Here is a 22,305-nt window from a genome sequence, read left to right on the forward strand (position 1 = left end):
CCATCCTGCTTGCGGGACAATCGATCGGGGCCAGTCCCCAGCCCGGCTCCCTCAGCACCTGGGAGCTGGGCAGTGGCCCTAGCCCTGCCGCCACTGGTCAACGTCTGCGGGGCAACCGGCGGGGTGACTGGGTCCCCACTCGCACCCACCTTGGCCTGGCACCGCCCGCTCACCTGCTCCACCATCCCTCTGCAGTCCTACTCTCATCAGGGCCCATCGGGGCTGGCAGTGCCTCCACTGCCACCTGCTGCCAGCGCTGCATCGTTAATGCCCACCATGTTCCGCGCCACCCCCTGGTGGTCAGTGCACGTCATAGCAAGTGGTGGAACTCCCAGTTTCCCGGTCCAATGACCGCCCAATGGGGCAATTTGCATATTAGGCTTTTATTTTATAGGATTTGAAAATTGCAGACAAAATCCCCTTTAATTTCCTAAACAGGGATTTCGTCTTTTATAATCACAGGACAATTATCAAAACCAAGAAATTAACAATGAAGCAGCAGTACTATCTAATCTACCTTTTCCAAATCACACATATTATCCAATGAATGTCCTCTATCGCAGCAGTCGCCAACTGGTGGTCCGCGGACCACTGGTGGTCCATGGGTCCGAAAGGTTGGTGACCACTGCGCTATAGCAAAGGAAAAAGTCCTTTTCCTTGTTTGGATCCAGGTTGGGATCACACTCAAGTCCTCACCTGGAGGAGCTGCTCCGTCTTGCTTGGTCTTTCAGGACCTGACACTGGTTATGTGGTAGAAGGTCAGATGCTGGGAGTTTCCTCCTGAGGAGACCTTCAGCACACCACATCAGGAGAATCATGATTCCTCCTTGTCCCATTATTGGTGGTGTGAACTTTGGACCTTTTGATCAAGGTGGGGTCTATTATGTTTCTCCACTATAAAGTTATAATTTTTCCCTCCATAATTAATTCTTTCAGGGAGGCACTTTGGGACTATATATTATAAAGAAAGATATTATTTTTGAATCAAATAAAACTGGGAAAATTAAATTTAGGTACTTCCACAGAAATAGTTCAAATGGTTTTAAGGGAAATTTTTAAATACTATTCACAAACTATGTGTTACATGTCTGTCTAGGGCAAGCATGCAGCAGAGAAGAACATGAGCAAAACAGGAGGACCACAGCATTGAGGAAACTCACTCACTCAATATTTTCAATATAATTTTTATATTTTATCTGGACAGAATTATCCCAGTTATCTATATGTATAATATTCAAATAGACTAACATTCTTATTTTGTAGTGATTGAACTTTATAAATCAAATGTAGGCTTAAAGACCATGAGACCCTGTTAATGGTTTTCTTATAACATAAAATAATTTTCTTTTAGAAAAGTAAGAAACTAAATTTAAAAATGAAAAGCTGGATGTCTAAAGGGGCCCTAATGTATATGCCAGAAAAAATACTTGTTATCCTGTTCTAAGTCACACTGGGACATGATAATCCCCAAGTTAATCAAGAAGAACAGAATAAGAAATAAAAGGACTAACCAGCTGCACTGGAAAATCCTGCCAGACGTTCCAACTGAGGGAACTAAAATCTCATTATCACTTATAAGAAATTGTATCTTAATACTATTTAAAGACATCTAAGCACCACACACTGCTCTGGTGTTGAGGCTCACTGACAACTTAAGTACAGTGCTCTCCAGCACCATACAAGGACTGTGAAGACTCCACAAAAAGGTGAGAACATTTTTTTCTGTCAAATACATACACTGAAGGGATTGGTGATAGGCAAAACTGTGCATGAATATACATTCTAAGCACAGTCCTTGAAAAGAAAATAGTCCAAATCAAGAGTAATGAAACAAAAAAACCCACACAAGTGTACATATGTCCACACACAAAAAACTGTACATAAATGTTCATAGCATTATTATTCAAAATAGCCAAGCGAAACAAATACAAATGACCATCAACTGATGAATGGGTAAATAACAGATGGTATATTGATGCAGTAGAATATTATTTGGAAATGAAAAGGAATTAAGTATTGACACACGCTATAACATGGATGAACCTTGAAAACATCATGCTAAGTGAAAGATATCAGACACAAAAGGCCACATGTTGTATGATTCCATGTATATGAAATGTCCAAAAACCAGCAAATCTATAAGGAGGGAAAGTATATTAGTGACTGTGTAGGGCTGGGGAGGATGCGGGAGAGGGGCAGTGACTGCTAATGGATACATGGTTTCTTTTGGGAGTGATGAAAATATTCTAAAACAGATTGTGGTGACAGCTGCACAACTCTGTGAATATATTAAAACCAATAAATTGTACCCTTAAAATGGGTGGACTGCATGGCATGTGAATTATATTTCAATAAAGTTGTTTAAAAAAGAGTAATATAACATAGGCTTAGAGATAAATATTCATGAAATTCATTATCAAATTTTATTTTGTGTTCTGTATCCTTAGCTATTTCAACAATCTGAGTTTGCTCCTTTTGAGCTCAAGAAAATCAAATAAGTATTTCCTACAATTAAACACTTTCGTATATTGTCGATATAAACTGCTAAAAACCAAAATGGGAAATTGTTTAGGAAGTTATGGAACAAATACTGAAATAAAAATTCAGACTAATGTCTTAAGCAGGTATTTCTGAAGTTTTAGAAAGCATTTTCTGCGCAGACGCTTATACTTCAGTGTTTAAAATTACCTTCTCTTTAGATAGTATATTCCCTGCAGGTTAGGAATTTAATGCTAAATTATAACCTTCAAGTATAATTATATATGTACATGTACATGTATATACATTTGGAAGCATAATAGAGTTGGAAGCAGTCCCTAACACAAAGTATAAAGTTTACATATTGCCATTAATAAAAATAAATCCGAGGCTACTCATTACTCATTTGAAATAAAGACTCCATGGATTCTGTGTGCTTTAAAATGGAAGCACAATCTGTGAAAAACACTCAGGATGAGAATCTCTTCACTTTCACAATCACTGTGGTAAATTAAAGTGTTTTTTCAAAGGAGGGAAAAAAATGAAGTTAACTATATTCATAGTTCCCCAGTTATCTATGTTTAACTAAGAAGGAACCATATGGCAGCCAGACTATTTTTGGGATGGCAAATTCCCATTTATTAGTTAAAAGTATTTGTTTTGTTACTCTCTGATATATGTATTCTAATTTATTCCATCATGTTCTGTGACATTTCGTTTTGTTCTTATCTAGACATTTTGTTCTGGGACTTATTTAATTTTGGTCTTATCTAGACATTTACTTTCAAAATATCTGTCTGGACCACCTTGTCACTTTTCTTTCTGAAAGTGGAATGTCTTTCTAAAGGGTACCTGGAGCCACAAACTGGTCGTGTGAGGCTTCCGGGAGAGACGCAGCTGAGGTCACTGGTGATGATAGTCCCACACTCCCCGATGAAGATGCCACCTATGGACCAGCAAGAAAATTGTTACACACGGAAAATGAAGCACAAGCAGTATATACACAAGACAGACATCCTTAAACAGGTTTATGGCAAAACTGCATTTGCTAGTCGAACTAGAAAACGTTCCATATTTTGAGAGTCATCACAGTTTTTGAACGGCCTTTTCTTTTCTTTTTTAAATTGATTTTAGAGAAAGGACAAGAGAGAGAGAGAGAGAGAGAGAGAGAGAGAGAGAGAGAGAAACAGTGATGTGAGAAACACTGATCTGTTGCCTCCTACACATGCCCTGACCAGGTATGTGCCCTGACGGGACTGAACCTACCACCTTTTGGTGTTTGGTATGACACTCCAACCAACCCAGTGACACCAGCCAGGGCTTGAGTGGCATTTTCTACTTTTTCTTATAGGACCTGTTACAGTTTTTGTAAATTAGTAACTCACAGGAGTGAGGTTTTGATTTGAAGCCCATTAAGATTATTAAGGTCCCAATAAGACCTATTTTCTCTTATTACCTAAATGTTAAAAGGCTGAAATATACAACTTTACCTATAAATTCACTGTGTCCTTGAGATATTTTGCATTTTTTGCTTTTTATTACCTTAATTTGTCTTTCTATTTATTTATTTTTAGACTCCACATATAAGAGAAATCACATGGTATTTGTCTTTCTCTGTCTGAATTATTGCATTTAGCATAATACCCTTGAGGTCCTCCCTTGTTGGTGCAAATGGCAAGATTTCATTCTTTTTTATGGCTGAATAATATTTCATTGCATACTTAACACCATAATTTCTTTATCCGTTCACCCATTGAAGGATAGTTAGATTGTCACCATATACTGCTTATTGTAAAAAAAAAAAAAAATGCTGGGATGCATACTGGTATATCTCTTTGAGTGAATGTTTCCATTTTCTTTGGATTAATTTCTTGATTTCTTAACTCAAAAGAGCTTTTTAAAGTTTCAAATGGCACACACAAATTTTAATAGTGCCTATGAAAAAATTACCATAAGTACTAAAATATTTTTCTTATCTCTCCCCATATTGTAAAAAAACTCTTTAAAAACGTAGGCAATATGCCAACACTATGTTTCAGAATACAACTTTTTTAAAACATTAAATATAACAAATTCTGTAGAAGGAAAACACAATTTCACTACAGGTTTATAAGATGAAAAGATTGTGTGGCCTTCCTCAATTTGAAGAAGCCCAAACTGATGAGTTTTGCACCTCCTCTGTGAAAAATACCTTACCTAGAGAGGTGATCACTCTGTCTTACCACCAATTTAATTTCTCTGTGATAGCATGAACTTCACATACCTGGATAAGGTCCATGTCTGTGTATGCAGAAGGCCTGAGCTGTCAAGTGAACCTAGGAATCAATCCTGCCTCACACACTCAAATACTATAACCCTCCCCACATATTGATGGCATATTTATCCTAACACTTCAAGTAGGGTATCTTAGACTTGATATATAAAATAGAATGAAAGCAAAAACCAAGGTTATGTTCATTCACAATTTCTAATACAAAAAACTTAAATTGGAAGAAAATGGTAGATGAAATTAATATACAGTTTTTAAAGTTCCCTCATTCAACTTGAAGACCTTAATCGTCTCTCATCACTTGAATTTTGACATTTTGCAAAAACAAGAAATAAGTGATAGGAACCTGTAGCCAAGAATGTAAACTCCCCACATAAAGTTATCTAAAAATATAAACCTAGAAAATTTTCAGTCTAAGAAAATAACTCATAAACAGGCATGTGTTGTTTTATTTTACATTCAGTGTAGTCACATTAACATTTTTTAGATTAGCACCGAAATAAAAAAGTTAAGAACTCTGAGACTTTGTGGGTCCCAGTAGATCCCAGAGGGATCAATAGTCATCTCTACCTAATCCTCTTAGTTTGGGTCTTAGCAGATACCTTGTGTATGTGCATTTGTACACACACAAACTCATTAGACTTGAGTCATTAAAATGGCCTACATGCAAAACCACAATCTAGACTTTCTCTCACTTTCACATCTGCCACATGACACATCCTGAGATTTCGCATTTACCTCCATATAATAAGACAAATGAAACTGTGTTTTACTTGAACTGAGTCTATATACTTGTAGCCTTATCACCACACTGGTATTACAGAGGCAATAAAAGCCTATCAGTGCAGAGAAACTGATGCTACTTAAACTACAGTGCTAAAAGACTCACATTTTGCTTATAAACACTAAAAAAAAATAATCTTTCATCAATGTGCTTATAAATAGAAGATTTCTAAATCATGTTTCATTGTAAAATAAACAGTTACAATTGTAAGAGAATCTTTCTGAAATAGCAAGAAACACAAAGCCATTTACCATATCAAAGTAGAATTTGAGTTTAAAAACAATTTCTTGTCTTATGAAGAAAATGTATTAAATGTTCAAAAACTGTTTCTTGGTATTCTGCCTTACAGAAACAAAGGAGCTCACTGGATACTTTAAAAATTTTTCAAAGTTCATTTAGGAGTTAGATATTTTATTTGTCAAAATGAATTCATAATACCTTTCATCCTCTTTCATCAAAAGCAGCATTGGTGCCTAAACAAGTTATTTTTAAAAAATTTATAAGATAACAAAGGTAGAAAATGAGGATTTGTGGTATGAAAAAAGATAGGGTACAAAACTGCTCACATTTTTAAAACATGGCAAAAATGAGGTAATTATCCTTGGCCTGCTCTCCAGTCTATGAAATAACTTTCAATTACCATCAAACAAAAGTCAAGCCATAATTCTCTAATGCCAATTTTAATGTTTCATGCCATTTTACTCTGCTGAAATATCTTTCTATCTGTATCTTCACAGCTATTACATATTATCTCTTCATAGCCAAAAACAGAATCAGCTCTCTTGGCTAATCTTATCTAAAATCCCTTAGAAACTTCTCATACCTTCTATTTTCCCATGTTTTAAAATTGTGAGTAGGTGCTTTAGGTCAGAAGAATGGCAGCATAAGAGATTCCCTGGCCTCTCCCCCTGAAATTTCAACAAGTTAACCAAATATAATTCAACAAAGAATTCCCTGCTCAATATAGAGGCACACCTGAGAGACCTGCACATTGAAGGTGGGGAATAAACGTAGAGGTGGGAAGGGAGGAAAGCTCAGCTGACCCACAGATGCAGCCCTGTAGCTAGGAGCTCTTGGCTCTGCCTAGGGAGGGGAGGGCGCCAGGGGAGAAGGAGATCCTAATATAAGGTGACAGGAGAAGAGTCGACTTTGGGTGGTGGCACACAGTGCAATATATACAGATCTTGTAACATAGAAACCCACCCCTGAAACCTATATGTTCATGTTGACCAATGTCATTCCAATAAATTTAATTTTAAAAAAGGGGAAAAATGTGAATAGACTTGTACCCTATCTTTTCTCATAGTACAATCCTCATGTTCTTCCGTTACTCTCTCTTGTTTTTTTTAAAGAATAAATTTGGTCATAAAGCTGTTATAGCACACTGGTATGTACTAGGTATAAACACCTATCTAGTTTGGATACTTCTGAGAACTAGAAAAGTGACTCAGGAGGAAAAACAACTACTACCTGGGGATGGGGACACTGAACTAGACAGAAGCCATCTCTGAACCGGCTTATTTACAAGGGCAATACCCCCGAGGTGACAATGACACCCCTTACTCTATGTGTAATTTACAAAATTCCAATCCTTCCAGAGCCAAGCAACTGAACTAATATCTGTAAGATTACACCATCAAGTCCCTATGGTATAATCTAAGGATCTGACCCAAATCAATCCTAGAGCTTTCCTTAGAAAGACAAAATGGAAAAACAAAACACCAATCAATAAACTGCATCCTTTGTTAAAACTGTGAGATACACTAAACAGTTATATAAATAACCACATAAGCTTATTAGCAAGATTTCCATCATGCAACTGACACTTCAATTTGTAATTTTAAAATTTTCTTATACCTGGGAAAGGTTTAGTTGGTCTAGGTACTGAGAGCTTATGTTTAAAGTAATACTGGTATAATAAATAAATTCTCCAGATTTTTCTCCTGTTGGGACAGAGAGATAGTGTGTGTTGAACATGGTAAGATGAGCAGAATTAGGGTAATTAAACTACTTCGGTGAATAAAAATCCCTAATTTGGTAAAAAGCCACTGATGCCCAAACTCTTCTGTTTGGAGGTCAAAAAAGAAAGAAAAGAGTTGACTGTAAAAATTCTAATGGATAATACCAGTCTTTTGAGAAACTTCAATAAATAAATCTAACATAGGACTATATTTGAAATTTCTTTTAAAAAACAGATTCTAGCCCTAGCCAGTTTGGCTCAGTGGATAGAGCGTCAGTCAGCCTGTGGACTGAAGGGTCCCAGGTTCGATTCTGGCCAAGGGCACATGCCTGGGTTGCGGGCTCGATCCCCAGTAGGGCGTGCAGGAGGCAGCCAATCAATGATTCTCTTATCATTGATGTTTCTATCTCTCTCTCCCTCTTCCTTCCTTTCTGAAATCAATAAAGAAATATATTTTTTAAAAAAACACAGATTCTATTGCTACATAATTCTTAAAATGTATGTTGCATCCTAACACAAACAAGTTAAAGGCTTTCACATTAAAAGAGGTGCTTCTATTTGATTACAACAAATAATATATTTCAAAAGTTTTTCTCAGAAAATCCAGTATACTAATCTGTAAGATTTATGTTATTATAAAATTGAGAAATACAAGTTTGATTTGCTTTCACTTTTTGTACTTAAGTCTTTTTGTATAGGATAAATACAACTTGATATCTACAAAATAACTAAGATAGCCCAACATTAAATAGAGCAATTACTTTTTACTGTACACCTACTATGAGCAAAGAACTGAAAAATGTACAGATTTTTCAGGTCAATAGCCCTTTAAACAAACAGGGTAGCCTAAGAAGAATTACGTTTAAGCACATATTAATGCTGCCCATATGTGAACTAAATAAACTCCTTTTTGCATTTAATCATATTATTTCTCTTATTGAGACAAAGATAGATACTATTTCTAGCTTGGGAAGGAAAGCATGACATCTAGTGGAACCAGGGTAATTATTCTACTTTTCCAAATAAAGGTTCAATTTAGCACTGAAAACCAACTCTTCTGAGTCTAGAAAAAAATAAAAGACTATTAAAACTGTAGGAAAAAGTACCAGTCTCTTGAGAAACTGTGTGGTAAGTGACTCCTATTAATGCCAGTATAATAGCTATTTTTCTCATACTGTTGTGCTCCTGGAAGCACAGGTGACAAGCTTTTCTGTCCTAGGGTTTACTAACACAGTAATTGTTCCAAAAACACTTTACAATAAAACATACTGTTTTCCAGTGGAGAATAAGTGATTCTGTGTGCTTGTAAAACAAATGAAAACCAGTATCATTTATTATTTAGAAATATTTAGTGTGTCAAACTTTTTAGACTATAGCAACATATGAATGGGGAAAAAAAGGCAGGTATACATAAATTACAGGTATCCTATATAATAAAAGGGTAATATGCAAATTGACCCTAACAGCAGACCAGCTGAGAATGACCTGTCACTATGACACCCACTGACCACCAGGGGGCAGATGCTCGAGTCAGGATCTGCCCCCTGGTGGTCAATGCGCTCCCACAGGGTGAGCTCTGCTCAGCCACAAGCCGGACTGACTGCTGCAAGCGCAGCAGCGGTGACGGGAGCCTCTTCTGCCTCCTTGGCAGTGCTAAGGATGTACAACTGGAGCTTAGGCCCGCTCCCCAGGGAGCGGGCCTAAGCTGGCAGGTGAACATACCTCAAGGGGTCCCGGACTGCAAGAGGGCGCAGGCTGGGCTGAGAGACCCCCGAGTGCACAAATTTTCGTGCACCGGGCCTCTAGTTTCATATAATCAAGAGGAGCTTCTGTCTGATGCATGTGTGTGGAAATGTGTTCATTAGTACCACCTGGAATCTTTGAATTGGGTCAGCTGTCTCCAAACTGCTTTGGTCTTAAGCAAAATTTCAAGGTCATCAAGCATTATTAATCAGTTAAGATCTGTTCACCTCTTCTACAACCATTATAAAAATTTAAAGTTTTGGTTGAATCAGAAAAGATAGGAAAGAGGATGAAAACTCATCTAAAAGGATAGTCAGTGTAGGGACATGAGCAAGGCAGCCCCTCGATTTGCTCAGCCAGAACTTCAAGTAAATTGCAGCTGTTATAACCAAACAAACTTTAGAATTCCTATCAGGCTTCTCTCTCCACTATGTAAATTCAAATTGTTTCACAGATTCAAAAGGAAGCACTTATGAATTCTTTGGAAGTACCATTGTTTCCGAAGTGGAGAGAGAACTAGGGTCTCGGTCTTGATGGGACATTCTAGATGGAGCCCTCCAAAACTTGAGTGAGTCATCCAAACCTGTGACAACAGGAAAACAGTCAACACGAATAGTCTCCTGGGTTCTGTAACAATTAACAGAAAAACAGTCATCACATGAAACCAGTCAAGAACTAAGATATGAGGTTGGCCTAATTTTTATTTGCCTAATTAATTTATATGTAAAGCTTGTTTTACAGAAAATTTAATGCAATTAGCTGACTGTGCTTTAGCTTAATCTAACACAATTTATCAAGAGCACCAGTTCTTGATAAATTGCAAATGTAATGTGCATAAGAATCACACAGAGCTTGTTATAGCAGTTCCTGGGTCCAATTCCAGGACATTTGTCCATTTCCCAAATCAGGGAGGGCCCCTACATTTGCATGGCTCCAGGGCCAAGCTCTGAGTAACACAGATCCAAAGACATCCAAAGAATTAAATGGGTCACTTTCCTAATAGAGATGGACATTTATTTAGAATGTCCAAAATGTCATCAAATATAATTTTCCTCTTAATTCTTCCAAGAAATGAGCAGAAAAGTGAATTAGAAATTTACTTTTAAATATTTCATGATAAAGAAACTTCATGTCTCCAATTTACTCTTAAATGTCTCAGAAAAAAAATACATACATATGTACACATATGAGTAAATTTTATTCATACACACGGCATGAGGGCAAATATAATAAAATGTTAACATTTGGGAATTCTTGTACCTTTTCTGTAAGTGTGAAATTATGTCAAGATTTTTTTAAAATTACTTTAAAATTCATTTTAAAATTTATTTTTATTTTTAAATCATTAGAAATTAATATAAGACATAATTATTATCTACGTGCTAAGGTCTTATACTCCAAGAGAATCTACAAACAGAAATGAAAAAGTTTCAGCAAGATATTTTGATAAATGAGTAACCTGACAAATATAAATAACTTTTGCTATATTAGCAAAACAAATTAGAGAACTTAGTAGGTCTTATTCTTGATTGCCTACGAAGAACCTTTCCAAAGTTCAAGACAATAGTAGAGGAAAGTATAAAACTTTGCTGAAGGGTATGAAAACTTATGAAACATTTATATGATTTCAGAAATGGTTTCTATGAAGTATTTATAATGTAGAAAAATGCTTAGGCAATGTTTAGTGAAAGAAGGGGATACAAAAATGTACATAAGATATGAATACAATTATATAAAACAAACAAAAGCTATAGAGAGGAAGATGCCTGGAGGAAAATACACCCTAACGCAACAAAGGAAATATCTGGATAGTGGGACCAGAGGAAAAAAACAATTTTTCCTGTGTACTTGGCATTATTTTTCAAACATCTTATAATACACTGGTCTTTAACAGTTTAAAAGGTGTTACATTTTATAAAAATCCTATATAATAAAAAGGTAATATGCAAATTGACCGTCATGCCCTCGCACAAGATGGCTGCTCCCACATGATCAAAGATGGCCACCACAAGATGGCCTGCAGGGGAGGGCAGTTGTGGGTAACCAGGCCTGCAGGGGAGGGCAGTTGGGGGGGACCAGGCCAGCAGGGGAGGGCAGTTAGGGAAGACCAGGCCTGCAGGGGAGGGAAGTTGGGGGCGACCAGGCCTGCAGGGGGGGAGGGCTAGGGGCAATCAGGCCTGTAGGGGAGGGCAGTTGGAGGAGAGCAGGCCAGCAGGGGGGGCAGTTGGGGGTGAGCAGGCCAGCAGGGGTGGCAGTTGGAGGCAAGCAGGCAGGCCGGGCAGCAATTGGGGGTGATTAGGCCTGCAGGCAGAGTGGTTAGGGGCAATCAAGCAGGCAGGCAGGTGAGTGGTTAGGAGCCAGTGGTTCCAGATTGTGAGAGGGCTGTCAGACATCCCCCGAGGGGCCCCAGATTGTAGAGGGTGCAGGCCGGGATGAGGGACACCCCCACCCCCGGCCATGCACAAATTTTGTGCACCGGGCCACTAGTCTAAATATAATGTACCTACCGTTTAAATCACTGCTTTCTGAAGTTCCATTAGGAGCAGAACAACTCGAATCAAAGGTATACAGTCCCAGGTAACAATGTTTCACCATCTGATGCAAATGTTCATAGAAATGGCAGTGATACAAGAGAGCCTGCAGCGCGGGCTTTCCTACCAGCGACAGACCAGAGTCCTCATCATGGACACAGGGGCCCTGGAGGAAAAGAGGGAGAGAAAGAGAGACAGTGAATTATCACATGATTTCTTCAAAAAGACCAACTATCTCCCCACACTCCCCAGGTGCGACCTGGCCTCTCCCCTGCCTGTCCTGTGCAGCAGACCTAGGGCATTACTTCCCAGCACTCTAGGTCTTTGCGGCCTAATGATCCACTGAAGGCAGAGGCTCCACTCCATCTTTTGAGGGGCCATTTTATTTAAAATTCTTCTATAAAATGGTGCAACTTTAATCAAGTAATTATGTACTTGAGCCATAAACTCAAAAAGCTACTTTACAACCTATACAAAACAGTAAGTATTAAAATATCAAAAATAATGTGGTCCAAGTAATTACATTCACAATTAGTCTTCACACCTATGAATAAGCTAGATAAAATACATGGCTCCTCAATATTCACAGTGAAAGCTGTCTGCCACTTTCCTTTCCGCTGAACTAACCCTGCCAAGGGGAACAGCCACAGGCACTGACGCACACTTCCCACCAGGAAATTATAACTAAAGAAAAAGGATGATTAACAGCTTAGAAAAACTTGAGATATGATATAAACTCACAGTGCAAGAAATAAATAAATAAAAATGTTAAGGTTTGGAAAAAATCACCCAAATAAATATTTTTAATCACACACACACAGGCCAGAGTGGTCATGGTCCTGGAAGCAGAGATTAGAAAGTGTAACCACAGCCCAATAAGTGGATCTGTAGCAAATTACTGGTTTTCACTTTTTAGAATCAATCTACATAGATAAAAGGAGGCTGCAGAAGAGAATGTAAATGCAACCAGCCTTCACAAAGTAAAAGTAAAGATAAAACTGGCAAAGATTAGCAGAAGTGGGGAGAAGCTACTAATAAAAGGATAGGAACATCTTAGCCACATCCTCTTGCCTTCTAAATGGAGCCAAGAGACGGGATCCATAGATAGCAGGACCAGAAACAGCAGGCGACCAGTGGAGAAAGTAAGAAGGTAATAGAACTATATTGGAGGAGATTGTTTAAATAAGCTAAATCCTATGTGTCGACACAGCACAGGAACAAACATTATTGCAAACATGCTGAAGAATTAAAATCAGTAGGAGACAAAGCTGTCTCTGTGAATGGAGAGATATAGTGAATTTCATTGTAAATTCATTCAAAATATTTTTAACTTTTCAAAGAAAACCAAATCATCTGAAATATATACATATTACACAACCATTATTCATTTTTCATTTGATTTAGTTTAACCAAACATTAAGCCTGAATCTCCACAGGCCCAAGCTTCCTAGTGGCAATAGCATATTAACAACAGAGCTTTACTCAGGCAGTGAAGCCCTGCCCAGCATACGCACAAAGATGGTCTGACTCAGGCTTTCCAGATGACTAACGCTACAAGGGCCAGAACAATGGAGCCTTTCATGCACAGGCCAGGCTCCGCTCCACAGGTCCACCAGTAATTGATGGGGCTGTCATCCCATGCACCGGGGAGATCAGCTCAGTCCAATTGCTCTGACTCAGGATGTCTATATTCTTACCAGCCCTGCCCTCAGGTGAGTGCTGAGGCTGCCAGATCATCTGCAGAATTGCCAGGGAAGCGGAGAAGGACAGTACGTAAAGCAAGAAAACCCTTCAAATCACTAGGTGCCACTACAAATGAATTTGTGAAGAAAAAAATTAATTATGTCATAGAATATTTAATTTGAAAATATTATTTTCAAGGATGTAATAAGCTATAATATTAATATTCAAAAATATTTTACTCCTAGCATCAGAGTTCTAATATATCCATTAGCTATGATTCAGAAGGAAATGGGAACAAAATAAACATTACATTTGTGAACAGAGAATTAATATTTTCCAGGAGAAAAAAAAATATTTTGATATATAAGAAAATTTTTAAATGCTATAATGCAATCAAGAAATTGGAAAAATGATCCTAATTACATAAGAAAACCTTAACTACATATAAATTATGAATATAGTTAAGATGATATTGCTTCTCTAAGTACTTATTGTTTTGTTAAATCAATACTCGTAATTACTTGTGATGAATACATTAAAGAATGAAAAATGTGCACTGATAATTATCACATTGAATATGAAAATAATCTATACTATGACTATAAATGACAACTATCTAAAACACACACAAACACGTATGCAGACAGTTTACAGCTGTGCCCACTAAGAATGCACGGAACTAATGACATCCACTCCCTCCCTGCCCAACAATGAGCATATCTAGAACCCACATCTCTATCAACAGAAATCAAGGCTTTTTGAGCAGATGTCTAATTCCACGCTGGGGCTGGGAAAGTCTAGAACATCTTGCTGTACCAGAAAGTGAGGGAGACTACTGAAGACATGTGAAAAGGACACAAGACTCTTCGTGAAGGGGCTCCCTTTGGACAAATCTGGAACAATTTAAACATCTAAATAAATAATGACAGAAACAGATTATAACCCATGAAACAAAATAAGTTTCCTGAAGTTCATACTGGTGTAAATAAATAAAAAAGTGAATAAAAAAATAAATGGGGAACAAAGGAAAGCTCTTCCTTAGAGTAAAATGTAATAAATGTAGAAGAAATGATGGAATTAGAAAATCACCATTTGGCAATCATTCTGTAACAACTGCTTTAGACAAGAATCTCGAGTGGAAAAAAGTTAAAACTAATGAAAGAAAATTGATGAGAAATAAATATTTATAGTCTCAAAGTATCTCCCATAACTCCACAATGAATAACACAGGGGACTTTACCTCAACCAAGTGAGTAAAGTTAGCATGCCCAGTAATGGGACAGAGAAAGCAGGTCTCCTTCCTGATACACTGCACTAAGAACACGTACTTCCATGGCTTCTCTGTAAAACTACGGAACCTGAATCTAATCATGAGAGAATAGGCACACCTATTTAAAGAGTATTACAGCAACTAAGTAGGCCGCACTCCTCAAAAATGCTTAGGTCACAAATGCTAAACATTCAGCAACTATTTTAGATAAAGAAGCCAAATAGACATGACGACTTGTGTAACACGTGCATAGTAAACACCATGTGAGCTCTTATTTCTGTTTAAAATTACTTTACCACTGCAACCCTAGTGGGTGGTTCAGCTGGTTGAAGTGTCACCAAAAGGTTGCAGGTTCAATTCCCTGTCAGAGCACATAAAGGAGGCAGCTTATTTCTCTCTCTCTCTCTCTCTCTCTCTCTCTCTCTCTCTCTCCCCCTCTCTCCCTCTCACCCTCACCCCCCCTGCCCCCGTCAAGTCAGTAAAAACATATCCTCAGGTGAGGATGAAAAAATAATAATAATAAAATTACCACTACAGAGCAGAATTTATAAATCTGACCAAGCATTAGGAAAATTTCTACATTTTCTTTTAAGAGATCCTGTTGCCTTGTATGAAAATTCATCAGTAATGAAATATATATATGCTGAAACTTTATCATCAATTAATCTCAACTATCTACTAGGTAGATCATTGTTTAAAGTCACCCACCTGCCAAGTATAATCCTTTACAATAACTGATGGCATTGGAATTACAAGGAGATTCTGAAGAATAAAGGCAGCCTGAAATTAAAAAAAAAAAGAAGTCAATACTGCCATCTTGTTGCCACCTCTGAAATAACCAACATATCGAAATTTAGTAACAAAAACATGTATCATGAGTCAACTGCACATGTCAACAGGTCATACACACAAACATTATGAGAAACATCAAACTGCATTTCCTGTTAGATGATGACCTAACAGTGGATGAAATGATTTCATTGGGAAACATATTTTCCTCTATCTCAGAATTTTATTTTTTCAAAAAAAGTAATCTGTAAAATATAAACTGTTGCGGTAGCATTTAGGAAATATATTTTCATGTTTCTATTATCCCCTATAGTCTAAATGCACCTATGTACACACACACACACACACACACACACACACACACACACACCTCTCCCCCTGTCTTTTCCCCTCTCTCATAGGAGATCCTCTCAATAAAAATTCACTAGCTTAACAAGGGTAACAGAGGGGATCCAAAGAATGAAATTTTCAACCATTTAACTGGAAGGCAAGAGATAATCTTTAAAGTTGGTCAATCAAGAGGACACTACCGTTTTTAACATTCCATTAAAGAGCAAGCACAGCCTTTGGATTTGTAACTAGGAACAGGCCAAGTAAGGGTGAGCCCAGGAGCTGCTGTTTTCTTTATCTGCCCTAAGCAGGATTTGATTACTGTTTTTAAACTATTTGCATCAATCATCATTTTAATAATAGGAGAAAGGAAAAAATCCACAAACTATTTGGAAGAATTAAAATAAAGTTTACTTTTTCTCTTATATGTTATGATAAATACTACCTAGTATTTAGATGGCTCCTTAACTAAAGCTTACAAACATTAGAGACCCATAAACACTTAGTTGATATAAAAGTATTTTTTCCTGTGAACCTTTCAAATGTATAATAAAATAAAAGAGTTTATTAAAACATACCAAATTCTGCCTTGACATTATCAGATTAAAGGACTCCAATATTTACTGTGAACTACTTTTTTCATTCTCTACTACCATTTTATTTGGATTTTTGCAGGCATAAGAGATGATGGTCAGGGGTCAGTCCACCATGTTCAATAGGGAGTTGGTATGATCACAGGACCATCACATGCATTTCTGAGGGAAAGGGGAGGAGGTGCTAAACAGACAGGCCTACCTCCCGGCGCACCATGCTGCATTCCGACTGGTCCAGAAGAATGTTCACCACAGTTCCCCAGAGCCCACCAGAAATGTTCTGACAGCTGTTGGCCAAGGCCACACAGCCAGTTTCTAGGGTGGTCAGTGCAGATCCTAATCCCAGAGAAGTGAACCTCACCTGTTCAAGATAAGGAAGGGGGGAGGCAGGAAGAGATTAACCAATGAGCTTATATGTATATGTGCACAACCCATGGACAGACCATAGTGTGGTGAAGGCCTGGGGAGGGGGTGGGAGCCAGGTGGAGGGGTTCAATGAGGGAGATAGGGGAAAGGAGGACATCTATAATACTTTCAACAATAAAGATAAAAAAATAAAAATTAAAAAATTAAAAGAAGAAAAGGTTGTCAAATCAAAGACTCTGATTCCCTAATATAAATTCTTAATTTTTCTGGTACGTAAGATATCATACTTTTATGACATTGTCTTGACGATCCTAAATTATAAAAGACACTGGTAGAAAACAGTGCCCTATATAAGCTTATGAATGAATAAAATCCTATTCCACGATTCAAGAAAGCAATAATATAGGGGGGGGGGGGGGGAAGTTACATAAAAGCAAATATCACAAAAAAATCAAAACCAGGTATAAATTAGAATAAAAAATATAACTTACAAGACTTTTTTCTAGGGAAAGCATAGAGCACTTACATATTTTTAATGAACTAATTCCTGTCTCTTCCTCATTTTTAAAGAGACTACCAATTATTTTGTTCTACCTTCCTTAGTGTCTCTTTCAAATAAATGGTTTTAACTTTTTTGAACCTTCTTTTCAAAAAGTAATGAAATTATTTTTTATAAGACATTTAGTATTCTACCCAAAGTAATTTTTTTAAATGTTTCAAATAAGATTGATGTGGTGTAATAGGTTTCCCCTAGTACCACAGCTGCTCAAGTTATGCATTTTGGTGAATTTCTGACTTCTGATCCCCAAAATAGGATTGCACTGATAACTATAAAGCAACAAAAAAAAAAAAATGTAGTCATGATATAGTCCAGCAACAAGTTCATGGGAGAAACTTGCAGGAAGTCCAAGTTCAATGTGTCTAAAAAAATGTAACCTCTAGGTTCAGATCAAATAATAGCTCTGTAAATCAAAGTTTTTAGTATAATAGGATATAATCATTTCTTGCTTGAAATTAATGGACAGTGTGCATAGTTAACAGTACTGTATAACAGACTTAAACATTTGCTAATCACAAAATTCAACAAACAAACAAAGAGAAGGGAGGAGGAAACTGTTAGAGGTGAAGGATATGTTTATGGCATTGATGTGATAGTTTCTCCAAACACATGAAGTTGTGCATGTTAAATAGGTACAGTTTTCTGTATGACAACCATATAGAAAATTTGTTGCTAATATAAAACTTTGCACTATGGGACTATTCTATTAAATGACACTCAAATGTCATTTGGCAGCTATCCTTCTAAATTGGTTGAAAATAGCTGGGTTTTTCTAGTACTTTTCACTGTTCTATCTTTTTTTCTGTTTTTAATCTGTGTCCTAATGAATCTGATGAAGAGGGGGTGCTATGAACTGAAACATATCCCCCCAAAATTTATATGTTGAAGCCTTAACTCCTGATGTGACTGTATTTGAGGACAGGCCTTTCAGCAGGTTCTGAAAGTTCAATGAGGTCTTAAGGGTGGGTCCTGATCTGATGAGAAGGTGGCCATCTGAAGGCAAGACACAGAGCCCTCACCTAACACTCCCAGCCTCTATAACTGTGAGAAAATAACGTTTTGTTCTTCAAGGCCTTCTCTCCCCCAACTCTATGGTATTTTGTTATGACAGCCCAAGCGAAGATGGGATTAAATAAAGTTTAAGGTATAGTCCAGTGATGGCGAACCTTTTGAGCTCGGCGTGTCAGCATTTTGAAAAACCCTAACTTAACTCTGGTGCCGTATCACATATAGAAATTTTTTGATATTTGCAACCATAGTAAAACAAAGATTTTTACTTTTGATATTTATTTTATATATTTAAATGCCATTTAACAAAGAAAAATCAACCAAAAAAATGAGTTCACATGTCACCTCTGACATGCGTGTCATAGGTTCGCCATCACTATACTATAGTCACTACAATGGTCTCATTTTGGAAAACAGGAATGTGTATATGCATATGCTTTATGTCCTTTGTTTTTTATCTACCCATAATGAACTCAACTTTTCTTCACACTGACCTCTGGGTCGCGATCCACCCACAACGGAATCAGCCAAGCCAATCCTTGCTGCATAGGAGTGTGCTCCTCACCATGACCACCCAAAGGCAAGAACCAAAGTGGCATCCACTCCTAAAATGTAAAAAATAAAAAAGAAATAGAAACACATTAGGGAAGTTTCTAAAAATAAAATATAGTGAGTTTAAATAACTCTTAATTTTAAAAAATCAAAACAAAGTAAAAATACACTTAAGCCTTGCTTTTAATTCATTAATTTAGCCAAAACAAGGCAAACAAAAATATTAGCTTCACCTTAAAAAGCTAAATATACCATTTTTTTTCTTCAGAACAGCTATTTTCCCCATGATTTAGAAACAATGTAGCTTACAATGTAGATTTCAATCAAAACAGATTTCAAATAAAAAAATTCAGGTTTTGTAATATGCAACTAAGAAACATCTTAGTCAAAAGTCATTTTTGTCTCCAAGAAGAAAAGTCGAAAGAAATATTTTCATATAGTAAACATATAGGCTCAAAATGTATTAGACATCGCACATTCCTTTTCTAACAACTGCTCAGAAGACGGGCAGCTCTCAATGCTCTCACCGAGCTCTGGGCCTCGGCCATCATCTCATGAGATAAGTGAAGCAAGCAAAGAATCGTGCTCTTTGTCACCCCCTTTCCCATGAAGGACATAGCATTTCCTCCACGTTCCACATAAAAGGAAGTGATGACCTGAAAAACAAATGTAAGCAAGTTCATAGCAGCGTTACTCTGAAGGGTAAATAAGGTCAAATATATCACTTGCTACTGACATATCTGAATTGAATCCTAACCACGTAAAGTGTATGCAATATTCTCCATTTATAGATTTGAAAATGGTTAAGATGATAAATTTTACCACAATTAAAACAAATATTCCTACATATTTGTTAATAAAAATCTTTAAAACTTACTTGTGCCTGGCACACAAGAGGTGATGAATAAACAGTAAACAACTATTACTTGAGAGTTGTTATTGCTGTTACAGTCATTGGTTATTTTTACTTACTTCCAGGAGACCTGCTAAGTACTTCCCACAAATTTCGAGCGGCTTTGCAAGAGGAGAATGTGAGCTCCACCCGGGCAGTGCTGTGAGATGAGCCATCCCTCGTAAGGTCCTCTCGAGGGAAGGCAGGCCATAGAAGTGAGGAGCATCCGTGACTCTCAGGCACTGGAGCAGTTTCAGAGCCAGCTGTGTTTGGAAAACGTAAAAAAGTTCCAAGCATTTCCTGGGAACATAAAGGAAGAAAAAAGTCAACCACAGGACTAGTGTGATGGGCTTAACAGGTAATTGTCTTATTGGTGGCAGAGGATTCCTAACAAATACTGTATCAGAAAAGTATGAATTAAGACAAAAGGCAGAAAATATTTCCTCTCAAAAGAAGAGTTAAAAAAAGTAGTTAAAAATATCATTGCGGGTATAAAATGTAAAATACCAGCAATAATTGAAAAATACATAAATGGATATTGGTATTGTCACACCAAAAAAATGAAAACTTTGAATGAAAATTAAATGCATATTTTGAGTGAGTTTAATTGACATATTCTAAACCTATACTTTTAATCATTCACTATCATTAAAAAATTGAATTTTTAATTGACTAAAATGTATTTTTTTCACAGAAAACTAAAGTTTTAAAAAAAGGAGCCCTAGCCAGTTTTTCTCAGTGGATAGAGCACCAGCCTGTGGACTCAAGGGTCCTGGGTTGGATTCCGGTCAAGGGCACATGCCCGGGTTGTGGGCTCAATCCCCAGTAGGGGGCATGCAGGAGGCAGTCAATCAATGATTCTCTCCCATCATTGATGTTTCTCTCTCTCTCCCCCTCTCCCTTCCTCTCTGAAATCAATAGAAATATATTTTAAAAAATAAAATATAAGAAAGGTTTGCCCTTGCTGGTTTTGCTCAGTGGATAGAGTGTCCACCTATAGACCAAAGGGTCCTGGGTTTGATATCAGTCAAGGGCACATAGCTTGGTTGCAGGCTCCTCCCTGGCCTGGGCCCTGGTCAGGGCTTGTGCAGCAAGCAACCAATTGATGTGTTTCTCTCATCAATATTTCTCTCTGTCTTTCCCTCTCTCTTCCACTCTCTCTAAATATCAATGGAAAAATATCCTCAGGTGAGGATAAAAAGAAAAAACGTTTTTAGCCCTGGCCAGTTTGACTCATTGGTTAGAGCGTTAGCCCATGAACTGAAGGGTCTTGGGTTCCATTTCTAGTCAAGGGCACATATCTGGGTTGCAGGCTCCATCACTGGCCTCGGTCGGGACATGTGCAGGAGACAACCAATCAATTTGAGAGATGTCTGTCTGTCTCACACACTCTCTCTCTCCCTCTCTTTCTCCCCTCCACCCCTCCTTTCAACTCTCTGAAAATCAATGAAAAAGTATCCTCAGGTAAGAATTTTTAAAAAAATACTAAAAAGATATGAAACATTCTCAATACCTCAGAAGGCCCCATATGTCCCTCTCTAGTAAAATTTGTATTGACTTGTGTTTTAATTCATTAATCTTCTCTTTTACTATGTCTAGTCTACTGTTAAACCCATGCAATGAAGTCATTATTTTAGAAATTGTAATTCTTGGCTGTATAATTTGTATTTGGTTTTTTTAGTCTCCATCTCTCCATATTTTTATTAATCTTCCCCATATGTTCCTCTAATAATTATTATGCTTATTTAAAATAATATTATTTATAATGGTAGCTTTAAAGTTCTCATTTTTGACATCTATAGATGTTTCTAATGACTTTTTTCTCCTAATTATGGGAGACATTTTTCTGTGCCATCACAATTCACTTCATTTGTGATTATATATCAAACATTTGTATAAAAGAGCTAGTAAAAGTGAAGTACATAATAATTTCTCATAGTAATGGCCTGCCCTTTGATCACAAGACTTGAGTTAGGGGCTGATCTTTTGGATCTAACCAGGTGTTAAGCTGAATCAGGGTTGCTTTAACACCTTAGTTTGTATAAAATGTCATGTGTGTGGGATCAGGCCTTTCCCTCCAGCAGAGCCTTGGGATTTAAGCACAGGAAGACCTCATCAAAGTAAAATCTTCTGTATGCATCAAAGGACATTATCAAGAGAGAGAAAAGACGACCCAGAGAATTGGAGAAAATTTGCAACATATATTTGATAAGGGATTAATGTCCAGAATATATAAAGACAACTCAACAACAACAAAATAATTCAAAAACAGGAAAAGGACTTGAATAGATGCTTCTCCAAAGATATAACAGTAACAAGTGTTAGTAAGGATGTAGAGAAATGACAACACTCATGCACTACTGGAGGGAATGCAAAGTGAAGTAACTGCTGTGGTAAATAGCTTGGCTCTTCCTCAAAAAGTTAAACATAGATTTATCACAAATAGCAGTCCTAGATATACTCTTGAGAATCAAAACATGTTTGCACACAAACTTGTA

The 22,305-nt window shown here is 37.2% G+C and overlaps 1 protein-coding gene across 1 annotated transcript in view; it reads right to left on the minus strand.

Annotated features, from left to right (window-relative positions):
- Window positions 1-22,305, minus strand: part of RTTN (rotatin) — a 115,330-nt gene that overhangs the window by 38,156 nt on the left and 54,869 nt on the right. Inside the window, exons 28-35 of the mRNA XM_014535892.1 lie at window positions 19,888-20,107; window positions 19,443-19,571; window positions 18,858-18,968; window positions 16,633-16,791; window positions 15,427-15,498; window positions 11,742-11,931; window positions 9,726-9,817; window positions 3,331-3,424 (exon numbers count right to left, since the gene is read on the minus strand). Coding sequence (XP_014391378.1) covers window positions 3,331-3,424; window positions 9,726-9,817; window positions 11,742-11,931; window positions 15,427-15,498; window positions 16,633-16,791; window positions 18,858-18,968; window positions 19,443-19,571; window positions 19,888-20,107 — 1,067 coding nt within the window. The remainder of the gene's footprint in view (window positions 1-3,330; window positions 3,425-9,725; window positions 9,818-11,741; window positions 11,932-15,426; window positions 15,499-16,632; window positions 16,792-18,857; window positions 18,969-19,442; window positions 19,572-19,887; window positions 20,108-22,305) is intronic.

This window comes from Myotis brandtii, unplaced genomic scaffold (assembly GCF_000412655.1).
Source record: "Myotis brandtii unplaced genomic scaffold, ASM41265v1 scaffold154, whole genome shotgun sequence".
NCBI classification, from domain to species: Eukaryota; Metazoa; Chordata; class Mammalia; order Chiroptera; family Vespertilionidae; genus Myotis; species Myotis brandtii.